Source organism: Cebidichthys violaceus, unplaced genomic scaffold (genome assembly GCF_023349555.1).
Source record: "Cebidichthys violaceus isolate CVI_PGR_0920_01 unplaced genomic scaffold, fCebVio1.0.p SCAF_12, whole genome shotgun sequence".
NCBI lineage: Eukaryota > Metazoa > Chordata > Actinopteri > Perciformes > Stichaeidae > Cebidichthys > Cebidichthys violaceus.
The window spans coordinates 11,668,206-11,684,371 of record NW_027176285.1 but is presented as its reverse complement, the minus strand read 5'-3'; the positions used below and the strand labels follow the sequence as shown (position 1 = coordinate 11,684,371).

The window sequence follows — 16,166 nt, the reverse complement described above, 5'->3', positions numbered from 1 at the left end:
GACAACATCCATACTTAAAGCACAAAAGTTATTATCTTGTGCATACAAGATGTATTCTTGTGCATACAAGATATGGATCTTATGATATTTTTTGTCCCAAACTTGTGCACACATTAAGATAACTTGTTCCCATTAAATAAATGTTGCATGCAAGATAATATTTAGTACAAACAAGTTATGGATCTGGTTCTCACACGATAACTCATGTGTGAAACTTCCGACTCTTATTTGCACAAGATTTAGATCTTGTTCACGCGAGGTACGGAACTTATTCACATTAGATTATATCTCTACGAGCACAACATATACGTCTTGTTCATGCAAGACAATACTTTATGTTTGTATGATGTTGATCTGGTATGAATGTGATAATATTTTGTGTCCATAAGATATGGATCTTTTTAAAACAAGATAATAACTGGTTTGCACAATATTATATATCTTTATGATTATATTTATATCTTGTTCACTCAGGATCTTACTTTATATATAGACTATTTTTTTTGCACTAGACAATAACTCGTCCACACAATATAAAACAATGTATTTTTCGGGGACTTTGGGAAGACTGAACCTTCTGGAGTTGAAGGAGTGTAGATTATGTTTAACAGGGAAGCAGCCGATGGCTTCCTCTCCTCTTCCTCCTCTTCCTCTCTCTCAGTCTCTCCTGACCTGTCTCTCTCTTTCATTAACCTGCATCTTCCTGGTTTCCTCCCTCAGCCTCTCCTCTTCCTCTCCCTCCTCTGCACTACCCCCCTCCTCCCTCTCTCCTTGGTTGGCCCGATGCTAATCTCAGATTATTTCCCACCAGATGATTAATCTATCATTACATAATCACGGCTCCCCCCTTTGCTGCACCCTGACGTCAAACCAGTGCACACAACCCCGGAGCTATTTCAGTATTCCTGCATTAGAGCAGGCACCCGCTCTGCTGTCGCTCTCTCTTTGCATCACATCTCACTTTCCAGTCATTTCTTGGGAATATGCTCTTTTCTTCTCTTTAAGCAACTGCAAAAGCAACTGTAAAGGCAATAAAACAGAGTTAAAATATATTGTTGTATAATGATAGACGACTTTATCATCCTAAGAGGGAAGTGACAGTTTTATCTGAGGACCGGTGGCTCCAGAAATAAACCTTTTCTTCATCTTTTACGCCTAAATTAACAGCATACAATGTTATTTTAGGTGCTTCCTTTATTCATGTCCTGATACTGAGGAACAAAACTGAATATGTGCACTATGACCTAAACAGGAAGTACTGATTTAGTGAGTTGGAGGTTAAAAGACGTCTAGGTTGCTAAATTAAGTTGCAAAATGAACATTTTTTAAACATCTATATTGCATACAGTTGTGGTCAAAAGTTTACATACACTTGTAAAGAACATAATGTCATGGCTCTCTTGAGTTTCCCTGTTATTTCTACAACTCTGATTTTTCTCTGATAGAGTGATTGGAACAGATACTTCTTTGTCACAAAAAACATTCATGAAGTTTGGTTCTTTCATGACTTTATTATGGGTTAACAGAAAAAGTGATCAAATCTGCTGGGTCAAAAATATACATACAGCAGTGCTAATATTTGGTTACATGTCCCTTGGCCATTTTCACTTCAATTAGGCGCTTTTGGTAGCCATCCACAAGCTTCTGGCAAGCTTCTTGTTGAATCTTTGACCACTCCTCTTGACAGAATTGGTGCAGTTCAGTTAAATTTGATGGCTTTCTGACATGGACTTGTTTCTTCAGCATTGTCCACATGTTCTCAATGGGATTTAAGTCAGGACTTTGGGAAGGCCATTCTAAAACCCTAATTCTAGCCTGATTTAGCCATTCCATTACCACTTTTGATGTGCGTTTGGGGTCATTGTCCTGTTGGAACACCCAACTGCGCCCAAGACCCAACCTTCGGGCTGATGATTTTAGGTTATCTTGAAGAATTTGAAGGTCATCCTCCTTCTTCATTATCCCATTTACTCTCTGTAAAGCACCAGTTCCATTGGCAGCAAAACAGCCCCACAGCATAATACTACCACCACCGTGCTTGACGGTAGGCATGGTGTTCTTGGGGTTAAAGGCCTCACCTTTTCTCCTCCAAACATATTGCTGGGCATTGTGGCCAAACAGCTCGATTTTTGTTTCGTCTGACCACAGAACTTTCCTCCAGAAGGTCTTATCTTTGTCCATGTGATCAGCAGCAAACTTCAGTCGAGCCTTAAGGTGCCGCTTTTGGAGCAAGGGCTTCCTTCTTGCACGGCAGCCTCTCAGTCCATGGAGATGCAAAACACGCTTGACTGTGGACACTGACACCTGTGTTCCAGCAGCTTCTAATTCTTGGCAGATCTGCTTTTTGGTGGTTCTCGGTTGACTCTTCACCCTCCTGACCAATTTTCTCTCAGCAGCAGGTGATAGCTTGCGTTTTCTTCCTGATCGTGGCAGTGACAAAACAGTGCCATGCACTTTATACTTACAAACAATTGTTTGCACTGTTGCTCTTGGGACCTGCAGCTGCTTTGAAATGGCTCCAAGTGACTTTCCTGACTTGTTCAAGTCAATGATTCGCTTTTTCAGATCCATGCTGAGCTCCTTTGACTTTCCCATTGTAGCGTTTGTGGGCGTTTGTATCCAATGAGCCCTATTTAAATGGCCTCAGAGAAGTCACCGGCTGTAGTCACTCATAATCACTCACAAGAAGTTAAGAGGCCATGCTATGAAGCTCATTTCATTGACACAACTTTCTAAGTCACCAAAATTGCTAATTCATGTTGCTGTATGTATATTTTTGACCCAGCAGATTTTGTCACTTTTTCTGTTAACCCATAATAAAGTCATGAAAGAACCAAACTTCATGAATGTTTTTTGTGACAAAGAAGTATCTGTTCCAATCACTCTATCAGAGAAAAATCAGAGTTGTAGAAATAAGTGGAAACTCAAGAGAGCCATGACATTATGTTCTTTACAAGTGTATGTAAACTTTTGACCACAACTGTATATAACTATATTTCAATGTGAAGCAAATTCCTACTACATGTTCAAAAATGAGCTGTTAAAACAAAGGTTAAATGTAACTTAAAAGTCTAAAAATCATTAACTTCTCAACCAAATAAAAAATGAAAAGTGAAGCCGATACTTCATGTGTTAAAGCTGCATTCTCTCTAGTGTCCATCAGGGGGCGACTCCTCTGGTTGTATAGAAGTCTAGTCTAAAATGACTCTACTTCTCTCTTGATTTATTACCTCAGTAAACATTGTAAACATGAGTTTATGGTCTATACAACCAGAGGAGTCGCCCCCTGATGGACATTATGGGGAATGAATCGGCCGCCTGGTACCCAAAAGTATCTAGAAGTAACTTCTTCAGTCAAACAAAAGACTACTTGTATGGTTTTTCTCACAGCCAATCACCACAAGCGATCTTAATCTTTGCTTTAATGTGGCGTGTGATTGGTCCACTACCACAGCAGCTACAACAGGATTACCCGCCTGAACACATGTCTGAGCCGGGGTGGCTAGCGGCTAACGGTGCTAACAGCACAAACAGCGCTACCAATGACGACAGTGCAGTGATCTATTGGTATCACTTTAAGGGTTTTGACTGCTACTGACATCGTTATTTTATAAATGATATCCAGCTCCATCTCCAGCACAATGCTAATGCTAAGTAGCATCTGCTGGATGTGTTGATTAATGTTTTTCTGTTGCCCCCAAGTGGCAAAAAACGTACATGTAGTGAGCTCACTAACATCACAAGATGTTCAGTCCTTTAGCTTCACATTGCGTCCCACTTGTTTGAAGCCAAACTGACCAAACACTCTTTTCTTTTTTAGATCTGGTGTTTGGTGAATCAGACTGTGACTCAGAACATTAATGGCTCTGCTCCTCAGATGAGAAGATGTAATTGATGTGCAAAACCACTTGCCCCCCATTTTCTGTGAAATTAAACATCATTATTCACTCCCACAGCGTTCGTTCTCTTCAAACTGTCACAAATGTACTTAAGTCTTTTGTGCTCCTGTGACAAAGATAATTTATTTAGCAGGAATATGAATCACCTTCCTCCTGAAACTCTCATTGCTGATTCAGATGTCTGGGTGGTTATTCTTCATCCTCTCTCATTTAATTCAAGACACCTCTTGACCAGTAAAACATCTCCTTTAGTCCATGACTCCTACTTCAGTTTGTCTGAGACTCTCAGCTTAGTTTTTCCCTTTTCACATATCAACAAAAGAAAAGTGCCTCAAAGCCCTTTGTAGTGCTTTGATCTCAGGGTGATCCATCCAATAGTTGTTGAGACATTTCATCTAAATACCAAAAATTTCAGTCTGGACCAAAGTTGTGCATCAACCTGCTTTTAACACACCTGTAGATTAGTTTTTAGTTTTTACCTGGTACAACTTTTTGTGGTTTATTTATCACGTAGGCCTTGCATCCGTCAAGAAGTTTTAGCATCCTGTCTCTTACAAAACCCCGTTCCCATACAACTAAAGTGGATTCTTAATTATGTTTCAAGGGGAACGTATTTTACGGTCGCATTTTTAATTGAAAAAAGCCCCGCAACAGAGCTACTTTGTTATATTTAGGCAACAAAACTTTAGATTAAATGTAATAAAATAAGTTACTGACATCAATTAAAATAAGTCATCTCTTCTCCTTTGGTTTCACGCGGGACGCGAACAGCGGCCTTCTGGGTGAAAGTCCTGTGTTTGTAAGAGATACGTCACAAAACTGTTCAGTTTTACATTCCTGTTTTCAGCCGAAATCAAGTCGATCAAGACCGTTTGCTCGTTCTCTAACATGAGATGTCTGTTTAATATAATTAGGATAAATGTTTGTTTCTGAAGTGATCGACTACATTTAGAATCCGAGCCCTTTAAAAAGTATCATAGTTTTCATAGCTGTAGTGTGCACATTTTGTCATCATTGTTGACGTCACTTCAGAGGTATTTTTTCGTCCAATCAGACGTCAGTTTGAGGACCTTCTGACCCTCGAAGATCCGATTAAAAGACACAAAGAAGACCCTAAATAAATTGCCAGCGAGTTTACATGAGAATCTACTCTCTCTCTCTTTCTCTCTCTCTCTCTCTCTCTCTCCCACACTTTTCCATCTTCACCTTACAATGGCCAGAATTTAGTATCTGTCTCTTTTTACCGACACAATCACAGACGAACCCTGCAGAGGAAAATAATGAGCAGAAAAATACAGTTATTTGGTTTTCTAGCATGAAGTCTCCTCGTCGTGTGTGTGTGTGTGTGTGTGTGTGTGTGTGTGTGTGTGTGTGTGTGTGTGTGTGTGCATGCTGTCATAAATGAAGAAGAGCAGTGACGTGAGTCCTTATATTCAGCATGTTGGTGGCTGTTTGTCTTCATGTGAACTGGGCTGTTTCATAAGCGCCTGAATGCCGTTCACCCGGGGAGGGAACACATTACGAGATGCTAATGCTTTAGTTTGACAAAATGGATGTTTTCTGTTTTTTGTTTTTTTATATCTGACAGATGTTGCAGAGTTGCACAGCTGTCATTGGTTTAAATGTTGCCATCTGCCAAATAGCATCCAGATTCAGGGGAAAGAACGGCAGGGCTGAACTATCGGAGCTCTGTCGAGGATTTGATTTCACTGCAGATGGAAGTGATGAATTGTATAAAACCTTTTTATCTAATTAACACTGTAGTGAGAAATGTGGGGAAACCTTTTATTTTATTATCCACAGCGCGTCTGCTCTCTGAGTGCACTCCGTTCTCTCTAGCCACTACTTCTGTCTCTGGAGCACTCTTCTGCTTCTATCTGCTATTTTTACCTGTATTACACTTTTTGTGGTTTATTTTTTAACGCAGTAACCACCCACTTTACAACCAGCAGATGGCCCCTCTCACCGTTGTTGCTGAGCACTAATGTGGCACTTTGTGTTTTCCCGCACAGCCCCAGACAAACAGCACAAGAAACAGCATAGTCACCAGTCCCAAAGGCCACACCACCTCTGCTGCACTGGTACGCAGCTCTGTGTGCGTCTGTCCGTCTGTCCGCCGGATACACTCACTAAACGCAGAGTGTGTAGGTGTGTGTGTGTGTGAGAGAGAGAGAGAGAGAGAGAGAGAGAGAGAGAGAGAGAGAGAGAGAGAGAGAGGTGTGTGCACTTTGGATCAAAGTGGTATTAATTCAATACTTTGACAATTTGGGAAATGTGTTTTTTCTTCATGTTTTTTTGCCAACAGTTCAATGAAAAGATCCAGACCGCTCTCCTTTTTGTATACTGAGTGTGAAGCTAGAGCCAGGAGACTGTTAGTACATTTACTATAAGTACTGTACTTAAAGTTACTGTGACGAACTCTTAACTGGTCCTGAACCAGTCTCAGTTTAGTCCTAGTCCTCTATCAGACCTCCATCAGTAAAGAGACCATCAGAGAGAAGATGGTCTATTTCTATAGAGTTATTCTTAATGCTCGTCATCGGTGCCACCGGGTCGGATTCTGGTGAAACCAGATGACATCATGCAGGTTCACCAGAAACTCCTTCAGCTCAGACTCCAGCAGAGACCGGTCCACCGTGGACAGACCCAGATCCGGAGCTCCGGAGGGAGGAGGAGAGCTCAGCTCCCAGCAGCAGCAGCATCTACTCCTCCTCCTCCTCCTCCTCCAGGAGCAGAGCTTCACCTCTCTAGGAGCCAACACCGACACCACGCTGCTGGAGATCCAGGACGTATTGCTGGACCCGCTAGAGGGAAGGGAGTAGAACCAGGACTAGCTAGCTCTTTCCCTCTGTTCCCAGTCTTTATGCTAAGCTAACAAACTCCTGGCTATAGTGTCATATTTAGTGTACAAACATGAGAGTGGAATCCATCTTCACACCTCTCTGCAAGACTCTAAAACCGTTCCTCTAAGACTTAAAAATATAACAGCAAAGAGAGAGAGAGAGAGATTTTGAGAATGTATTAAAACACATATATACTGTATATGTTTCACAATGTAGCGTTTGTTGGCTTTGTGTTTAATTTTTCATGACTGCGGAGACTTTCTAACAGATTTCACAGGTTTCACATTTACATAATGTGACATTGTTCTATATGATTTGTATATTGTTGAAGGTGAAGCTTTTTATGTTCTTCTGTCAACAAATCCCATAAAAAGACAAACCAGCAACATGTCAGTCCGTCCCTCAATACGGTCTGACTTCCTGTCTGTGGCTCTCAGCTCCATTGGTGCCTACTGAAGACGCCAATGTTTAAAAACACAAATATATAAAACGTTTTAGTAATTATCTTAAACAGCTGGTCGCTGTATTTTTTAATCAGACAAACTGGAAGAAATAGTTCATTTGTTGGGGACTATTGTCAGCGGCGGATTAATCCACATCTGTGGCTCAGAGATCAGCGTTGACTAAACATCTTGTAAACGTAAATATAGTGTTTGATTTCAATTTGATTTAATATTTATTCTCACTATTATCCACCCAAAATCTTCCTCATTACCAGTGTTTTTATTCCTTTTGTAAAATAAAAAATAACAAAGTTTAATGAAAAATTAAACATGTTATATTTGTGTACTCCAGTGAGTATTTATTACTATTTTATGGGATTTATTGACAGTAAGAAATAAAAGAGACTGATCCTTTAAAAAACGACGTACTCTACATATATGTAGTATTATGTTTGTGATTCTTATCTATAAAACGAGACAGACATGATGTGAGAGAGAGACTATTGCATTGAGATCAGTCATTGCAGCGTCCTCCATCCTCCGTCATGAACTCTCTCTAATCCTCCATGTATTGCTCTCTATTGATCCCTCATTGTGACATAAAACATTCTCTCTCTATTGCTTCCTCTTTTTCTCCATTTTCTCTCCATTCTTCCTCCAGGAGCCTCAGACTACTGTAATCCATAATCCAATAGATGGGACCAAGGTACATCCTCCTCCTCCTCCTCCCTCCATCTCCTCACTTCCTCGTCCTGTTTTTCTTCTTTTCTCACCCTTCGTCTTCACTTCTTTTTTTTATCTGTGTGGGGTAAAGCTGTATTTGGAAGAAGCAGGCTTTGTGTGCTATCTTCTTTGTCTACTTTGTGTGTTGATGCATGAGAGAGCTGTGAAGTGTGTTGTCTTGTCTTATACTGCCCCTCTGTGTTCACATTAATGGAGCTCCATGCTGAAGGAAATCTGTGTATGTCAGCGGATTAAAAACCGTCATAATCCCACCGTTCAGACTAAATGTGACAGCGGCTGAAACGTCATGTGGTCGTGTTTTAGTTGCTGAGTCACACATACTGCTGTATCTGTGCTGGAAAAAACAACAAAAAACGTGGTGTTGAATAGTCATGTTGTAGAGAAACGTGTGTGTGTGTGCGTGTGTGTGCGTGCAATTTTGTGTGCTTGTGGTGAATGCATGTTTTAATTCTTTTGGTAATTAACATTTCTGTCTGTCCACTTTGCAGGAATCATCTGACAGCAGCAACACCACTATTGAGGATGAAGATGTGAAAGGTGGGCCACAAACACACACACACACACACACACACACACACACACACACACACATTTTTCACCATCGGACCAATAAAGTTTTATTTGAATCTATAATAATACATCATTATTAATTTGTTGATTATATCTTGTATTAATAATCTAAATCTGCAAAATAAATATAGTGCAGTAAAGAGTACAATATTTCCCTCTGAGATGTAGAAGAAAAAAAGTAGAAGAAAAATAAATACTCAAGTAAAGTACAAGTACATTAAATGTACTCATTTACTTTCCACCAGTGGTTTAGTATAGTGACAACACATGAACCTTAAAACCTTAAAAAAAGCATCCAACATTTCATACTTCTGTGAAAATGTGTAGAATTTAAATACAAGTATGAACCTGAAAATGACAAAAGTAGTTTCTAGGGATTAGTCACTTTTTAAAGAGACAGGCACTAAAATGGAGCGTTTCAGACAGATGGTTAATACAGGTATATTCAGACAGACAGTATGAGAAAAAGTTTTTGAATGTTTTTGAACATTAAAGCATATAAACATGTTCTAGTAGGAACCTAAAATATAAATATGTACCTGAAAATTAGCATATGTCCCCTTACATTTTTTTTTGTAATTTAGGTGAACTGGCCCTTTAAGTAAAATATTGAGACAGACGGTTAATACAGGTATATTCAGACAAACAGTATGAGGAAGATAATATGCTTTTTGAACATTACATGCACACATGTTCTAGTAGAAACCCAAAATACAAAGAAACCTGAAAATGACAAAAGTGGTTTCTCGGTTTCTGGGGATTAGTTACTTTTTAAAGAGACAGGCACTAAAACGGAACGTTTCAGACAGACAGTATGAGAAAATGTTTTTGAACATTAAAGCATACAAACATGTTCTAGTAGGAACCTAAAATATAAATATGTTCCTGAAAATTAGCTTGATATGTCCCCTTTAAGTTTTTTTTTTGTAATTTAGGTGAACTGGCCCTTTAAGTAAAATATTGAGACAGACAGTATTAGAAAAATAATAGTAGTATATATATATATATATATATATATATATATATATATATATATATATATATATTATTTTGTAATTTGGGTGAACTGGCCCTTTAAGTAAAATACTGAGACAGGGGGTGAATACAGGTTTATTAAATATGTACCTGAAAATTAGCATATGTCCCCTTTAAGTTGTTTTTTTTGTAGTTGGGTGAACTGGCCCTTTAAGTAAAATATTGAATGGAGGACTTTTTTTTTCATGTTGCTACTTTTACTGAACATGGAGCTGTTGTTTGGCTTATTTTGTTGCATTGAGGGAGAAGATTTGTTTGATAGAGGCACACAAAAAAAAAACAGCGACTAAAAGAGAGAGACACAAAGAGAGAGAGAGAGAGAGAGAGAGAGAGAGAGAGGGGGGGGGGGGGGGGAGTCACTCAGAGCGAGCTAAGCCTTCCTCTCAGTGTCGGGAGGAAGCGAGGGGAGAAGGACACAGTAAATCTCATCTAAAGCGCTGGGACAAGAATAGCGTGATGAGCTCAAGCGGCCTCACATGCGAACCAGAGATGTGATGGATGATAGATGGAGGCGGAGAGCGACAGGGCGTCTAGACGGAGCAGGAGGAGACGTTTGTGTATTTCTGAAGAAACAAAAAGGTGGATATGTAGGCGAGGGTCATGGAGAGGGAAACAACAGCTTTCTGCATGGAAGTGATGTGTGCAACTTAAAATGAGTAACAATAAGCTCTCAGGTGAGTTCGTCCTCCGTGTGTTTGTGGATGTTTGTGGATAGTTTAGTGCAGGAGAGCATCAGTTGAACCGTCACACAGTCACATTGGTTTTCTTCTTCTCTGCAGCTCGCAAACAGGAGATCATAAAGATCACAGAGCAGCTGATTGAAGCTGTCAACAATGGAGACTTTGAGGCATACGCGTGAGTCCTCCTCTTCTTCTTCCTTTTTCTTGTTTCCTCCATTGGCTCGTAGGAAAAAGTCTGATTTCAATCCTGCAAAGTGAGCTCTAAAGCCCTCCTCCCATCAGCCTCAGAGAACCAGTCATCTGACTGACGGACAACTGTGTTTCATCTTTGCATTAAAAGATTAAAGAGTGATTACAGTCGCTTTCTTCTATCCTCTCTCCACCACACAAATTAAGAATAATGCTTTGGCAGATTGAGTGAGGGAGGGGCCTGTCTCCTGTAGATGGAAAGACATGCATGATAAAAAGTAGAATAATGATGCGATAATCAGTCAAAAGTTTGAGTTACTGAGTCACAATGTTTAGATTCTAACTAATAAAGTTATAAGATAGTTGAAGGTTTGAATTAGTGAATCAAGATCACAACCTCCTGAATCTAAATTATGAGATAATAAGTCAAAATATTGATTCACTACGTCAAAATTATGAGTCAAGATTATCAGAATCAGAAATACGTTATTACATTTTTTTAATAACTGCTCCCTTTTATTTAGTTGAAGTTTATATATATATACACATGAGGACATTATTAGAAGAAATAAGTTTGTAAAAATAGTAGTAGTATAAATAAGAATATTAGTTTAAACACAGCAGTAAGAATTATTGTACTGTTAAGTCAATATTGCACAGAAGATTATGACGTACTAAGTCGACATTTTGAGTTATTACAAGACAGTAAGTCAAAGATTAAAGATACAAAATCAAAATAATGAGATAGTAAATTAATTTGAGTTGTTAAGTCAACATTTTAAGATAGTGAGTCAAGAGTTTGAACTGCTAAGTCAATGTTGTGAGAAATTATTATAATAAATGAGTTACTAAGAATTGTAAAACAGTAAGTCAAAATGTAACAGAATTCTAAGATACTTCATCACAATAATGATCAAACTCTTTAGTTACTTAAGTCAAAACTATTAGATACAAAATAATTTTGATCGTTTGAGTTGCTTAGTCATAAGTAAGAAATAACAGCATGCTTTCACTGTATTCAGGAGGTATAAAAACACGTTCAGCGCTTATAAAACGTGATATTTAAATGTGATATTCTGATATTTATCCTGCATGTTTTCACAGGAAGATCTGCGACCCTGGTCTGACTTCGTTTGAGCCCGAGGGGCTCGGTAATCTGGTGGAGGGAATGGACTTCCACAGATTCTACTTTGACAATCGTAAGACGACAGTTCAAATGTTTTTTTGTGACTCCAACGTACAGACTGATGTTGTCGGTGAAGTCTGATCTCCCTCTCTCTCTCCCTCTCTCTCTCTCTCTCTCTCCTCAGTGCTCTCCAAGAACAGCAAACCCATCCACACCACTATCCTCAACCCCCACGTGCACATGATAGGAGACGAGGCCGCCTGCATCGCCTACATCCGCCTGACGCAGTTCGTCGACGGGCAGGGCCAACCCCGCTCCAGCCAATCGGAAGAGACCCGAGTGTGGCACCGCCGGGAGAGCCGGTGGCAAAACGTTCATTTCCACTGCTCGGGAGCTCCCGCTGCCCCGCTGCAGGGATGAGGTACAGAAAGTACACAGCAACATACACACAGTCCAGGACAGGACAATGAAAGACAATGTGAAATGTGTCGCTCGTAGTGATGAACATCCAGAGAAGGATCCCCTAAATCTGCTCAGCTTTACGGAGCTTTCAAGTTTCAGCTCGTTGTTTATCCATCAGACCACAAATGTACTGTTTTGGTTCACTCTCACCGCTCTCATGGTGTCGTTTCTAGAGAAGAAGCTGTAAAAAGCTCACTTTACTTTACCGGCTCAGCAGCAGACAGACTCAGTTAGAGACTAGCTGGTGAACATAGTGGAGCATTTATCAGATAAAGAGATATTTCCCTTACTTTTGGTGGTGGAGACCAAAAATGGAGCAAAAAGAGAGAGACTATATAGACTTAACTTCATCATGTGACACAGAAACAAAGACTCCCAATGAATCATTATGTTGATCTGTTACTGCTGGATGTAGAAATAAGAAACATGTTTGACAACAAGCCCAACAAATCAACTTAAAAGCTTGTTTTTGGTGCCTCAAAGTTGCCCAAAAACTCAGTTATTGCATGTTTAAACTGAACTGTATGTCTCATGTCTTTCCAGGTGTACGAGCCTGATGAGGAGGCCGAGAGGAGCAGAGGAGGAGTAAGAGGATAATCTGAGAGAGAGAGAGAGAGAGAGAGAGGTGCAGCTGGATGGAGATGGATTGTGGCTTAAAGAAGTCTGATTTTTTGGGGGGATCGTGGTCGCCCACCTTGCTCTTCTGTCTCTCTGTCTCTCCAACAACAGACATCATCATCATCAATCCTGCACTACAGCCCCCCCAAAAAAGGAAACTCTTTCACCTGTGTCTTTGTCCTCAGTTTGTGGCTGCGACACACCTGGACAACACCTGTCCTCCTCTTCTTCATCTTCATACCTGAAGATCTTACCCTTTCACTTCCCCTCACACATCACATTATCGTTACTTAACTTCTCGTGTTATTACAGCTGCAGTCTGTTGTGCTCTTTCGACTGTACAGTATATTTATCAGTCATTTTAAACCTTTCATTCTCGTATCTATCAATTTATTTATTTTGTAATAACGAGCATGACTCCTACCTATGTTCTTAATACCAGTGGCTGTTTTGTTTTTTTCTGCACGACTATAAAGCTGCCTGTGTGAAAAACGAACAAAACAGTCCCACATGTGTCTCGCGGAGAGACGAGAGTGGCACCAGTGGGTGTGTTTTTAATTATCCGTTTTGTTTTGTTATTTCAATGGAGCTTTCATTTCTTTCTCTAGAGTGTATAGTTGACCCTGACCCGACGCCTCCGTGCGTTGACCGGACCGCAGTGAAAAACCAAGCAGCATGCCGACAATATTACTGTCGTTCTGAATCGATTCTCTGTGTACTGAACATTGCAAGCTAAGCTTCTGAAATTATGACAATGGTTGAAAATTATAGTATCACGCTGTTTATGTGAATTTCATCGTGGTGACTTGACAGTTATGCTGTAGATGGTATTTAATTGCATGATATTGCAAGTTAATAACATTGGTGAGTTGGGTGTTATCGTGCATTTTTGATTTTCTTCTCTTGTTTTGGACTGAACTTCTGGTGAGCTATAATCTACTGCCTCTACTTTCTGGGCTTTGTAAGTGCATAAACTATTCTTTTGTGTTGACATGATGAGTGTAGTATACGAGGAGCAAGACAGAATATAACTTTTTGAGTTTTAAAATAGCTCTTCGCTGAATCAAAGACAAAAAAACAACCAAACCACTCAGATCAGACTGAGGAAAAAATGTCACAAGTTAGATTTCACATCAGGATCTTAGTTTAGGTTATTCTCTCATTTTGTACGTGCAGATTTTTGCTTTGCACTTCACAATAAAATACAAACACACAAAAAGACAAAAAAGACAGGATTTTAGAAAAACAGATTTGACCAAACAGCAGAAATAAAGTTTCAAAACCAATTTAGGTTAGGAGGTTTCTGTCTCGTGAGAACCTTCGTCGTTGTGGCAAAGCACCAACCTGTCCTCTAGAGGGCGCCACCGTCTACCACACGACAGAGAATTACTGTAAATCAGTATTGAGTCAAATACAGGGTTCAACATACAGTTCTGAAGACTAAAACAGACGGTTGTCCTAGTTATTAATTTCAAACAACATTCAGAATGATTTTACGAACGCTTTGAGTCAAATTTCACAAGAGTTTCAATGTGCAAAACTGTAAATACATTAAACAGAATCAACAGTACAGAGAATAAAATATCCAACAATAAAACATACGGATAAAGATAATTAAAGTTAAATAAGCTAATAAAATATTTGAGTTTTTTTAAAATCACACATTATAATGCAATTCAAGGTGCTTTACATAAAAACTGAAAAGACAAAATGCAGAATAAACACATTATAAAGTGACATTTAAATACAATTCAAAACAGTGTAGAAAAATATACACACGGTAAAATAGAATACGACAAGTATAAAATACAAGAATAAAAGCTGCAATTTTTTTATAAAAGTCTTCAGCCGTGAGTTAAAAGAAGGGAGAGTTTGTTCCAGATATATGGTGCATAAAAAATAAAATAAAATAAGTTGTAATTATTGAAGCTCTTGCTGATATGTGCTGTCTGTATTCTAGTGTTATAAATAAGAATTTAGCGAATCAGTTTATCTCTTTTGCACGTTGAAACTAAACCTAAAACACTGAAAATCAAATCCACGATGTAGCTCTGTGTTTTATTCTCATTAACAAACCTGGATCATAACCAGACCGACTCCCCGCAGCTTGTTTATTATTAATGTATTATGTTACCAGTGAAACCAACAGTGCTCCTTCCCGTCCAGTTTAAACCCCGTCGTCTCTTTAATGGGATCACTGGTCACTTAGCTTCATTTAATCCTGACTCATCACTATTTGGACACTCAAACTACTTCAGAAGAGCCTCTGGACTTATCTTCTCTTTACGAGTGTAACCGAACGCTTCTGTGTGTGAAACAAAAGCTTCTCTGGTTTCTTTTTGTTAAAGATTTATTATACTGGTGATGATGACGATGGTGTGCATTCCAAGTCTTATCAATATTAAACATGTGGTCAGATGTAATCAGTGTGTGAACCAATAAAAATGACAATGCAGAGCGCTGTGGATTTTGTTTTGTGTGTGTGTGTGTGTGTGTGTGTGTGTGTGTGTAATAGATCAATCAGAGACGAGAACAGTGAAATAGATTTACACAAGAAGTACACTCCTGAGGTACTTGTTTTTGTATTTTTTTTTATTTTATACCACGTAATACTAAGTTAATACTCCACATCTCAGCACTGGTGGAGGAAGTTTTTAGATTGTTTGTATATTTGCATGAAAATATTGATCAAAGTACCAAATGTAAAAGTACTCATTATGCAGAATGATGTATGTAATATTATCAGATTACCGGTATACCAGAATTATTTATTCATGAATGTATCAGAACTTGTAATGTATCATCTTCTTCTTTTTCTCTTTCTCCTTCTCTTTCTACTTCTTCTTCTTTGTCTTCTTCTCCTTCTTTTTCTTCTCCTCCTTTTTCTTCTCCTTCTTCTTCTTCTTCTTCTTCTTCTTCTTATCCTCCTTCTTCTACTTCTACTTCTTCTTCTCCTTCTTCTCTTTCTACTTCTTCTTTGTCTTCTTCTCCTCCTTTTCCTTCTTCTTCTTCTCCTCTTTGTTCTTCTACTTCTTCTCCTTCTTCTTCTTCTTCTTCTCCTTCTTCTCTTTCTACTTCTTCTTTGTCTTCTTCTCCTTTTCCTTCTTCTTCTTCTCCTCTTTGTTCTTCTTCTACTTCTTCTCCTTATTCTTCTTCTTCTACTTCTTCTCCTTATTTTTCTTCTTCTTCTCCTTCTCCTTCTTCTCTTTCTACTTCTTCTTCTTCTTCTTTGTCTTCTCCTCCTCCTCCTCCTTCTTCTTCTTCTCTCCCATTAATCATCTCCCGACCTCTCAGATTTATCTGGTGACGCTTTAAAGGGTCTCTCCCCCTATGTTGGGCACCACTGGACTAAACTATCTGACTGTATATAAAGTACTTTAAAGTAACATGCTGCTGAAACAGTAATACTTTAGTATTAATAATGTCACATAGAACCAGCTATCTATACTGCAAAATTAGTATTTTTACTTACTAAGACTCAAAGTACTTTTGTCCTTTTACTGAAGTAAAACTTAAATCACTGAGAGTTGTTTGGTGTATTTTGTGAGTACAGGATG

At 39.0% G+C, this 16,166-nt stretch overlaps 1 protein-coding gene across 2 annotated transcripts in view; it reads left to right on the top strand.

Annotated features, from left to right (window-relative positions):
• Positions 1–15,064, top strand: part of LOC137869166 (calcium/calmodulin-dependent protein kinase type II subunit beta) — a 41,291-nt gene extending 26,227 nt beyond the window's left edge. For both annotated transcript variants that reach the window (XM_068706380.1, XM_068706378.1), the window contains exons 15-21: positions 5,912–5,980; positions 7,847–7,891; positions 8,418–8,466; positions 10,314–10,389; positions 11,508–11,602; positions 11,714–11,950; positions 12,535–15,064. In XM_068706380.1, the coding sequence (XP_068562481.1) occupies positions 5,912–5,980; positions 7,847–7,891; positions 8,418–8,466; positions 10,314–10,389; positions 11,508–11,602; positions 11,714–11,949 (570 nt within the window). In that variant the 3' untranslated portion in view covers position 11,950; positions 12,535–15,064. The remainder of the gene's footprint in view (positions 1–5,911; positions 5,981–7,846; positions 7,892–8,417; positions 8,467–10,313; positions 10,390–11,507; positions 11,603–11,713; positions 11,951–12,534) is intronic.
• Positions 15,065–16,166: the final 1,102 nt, after the last annotated feature.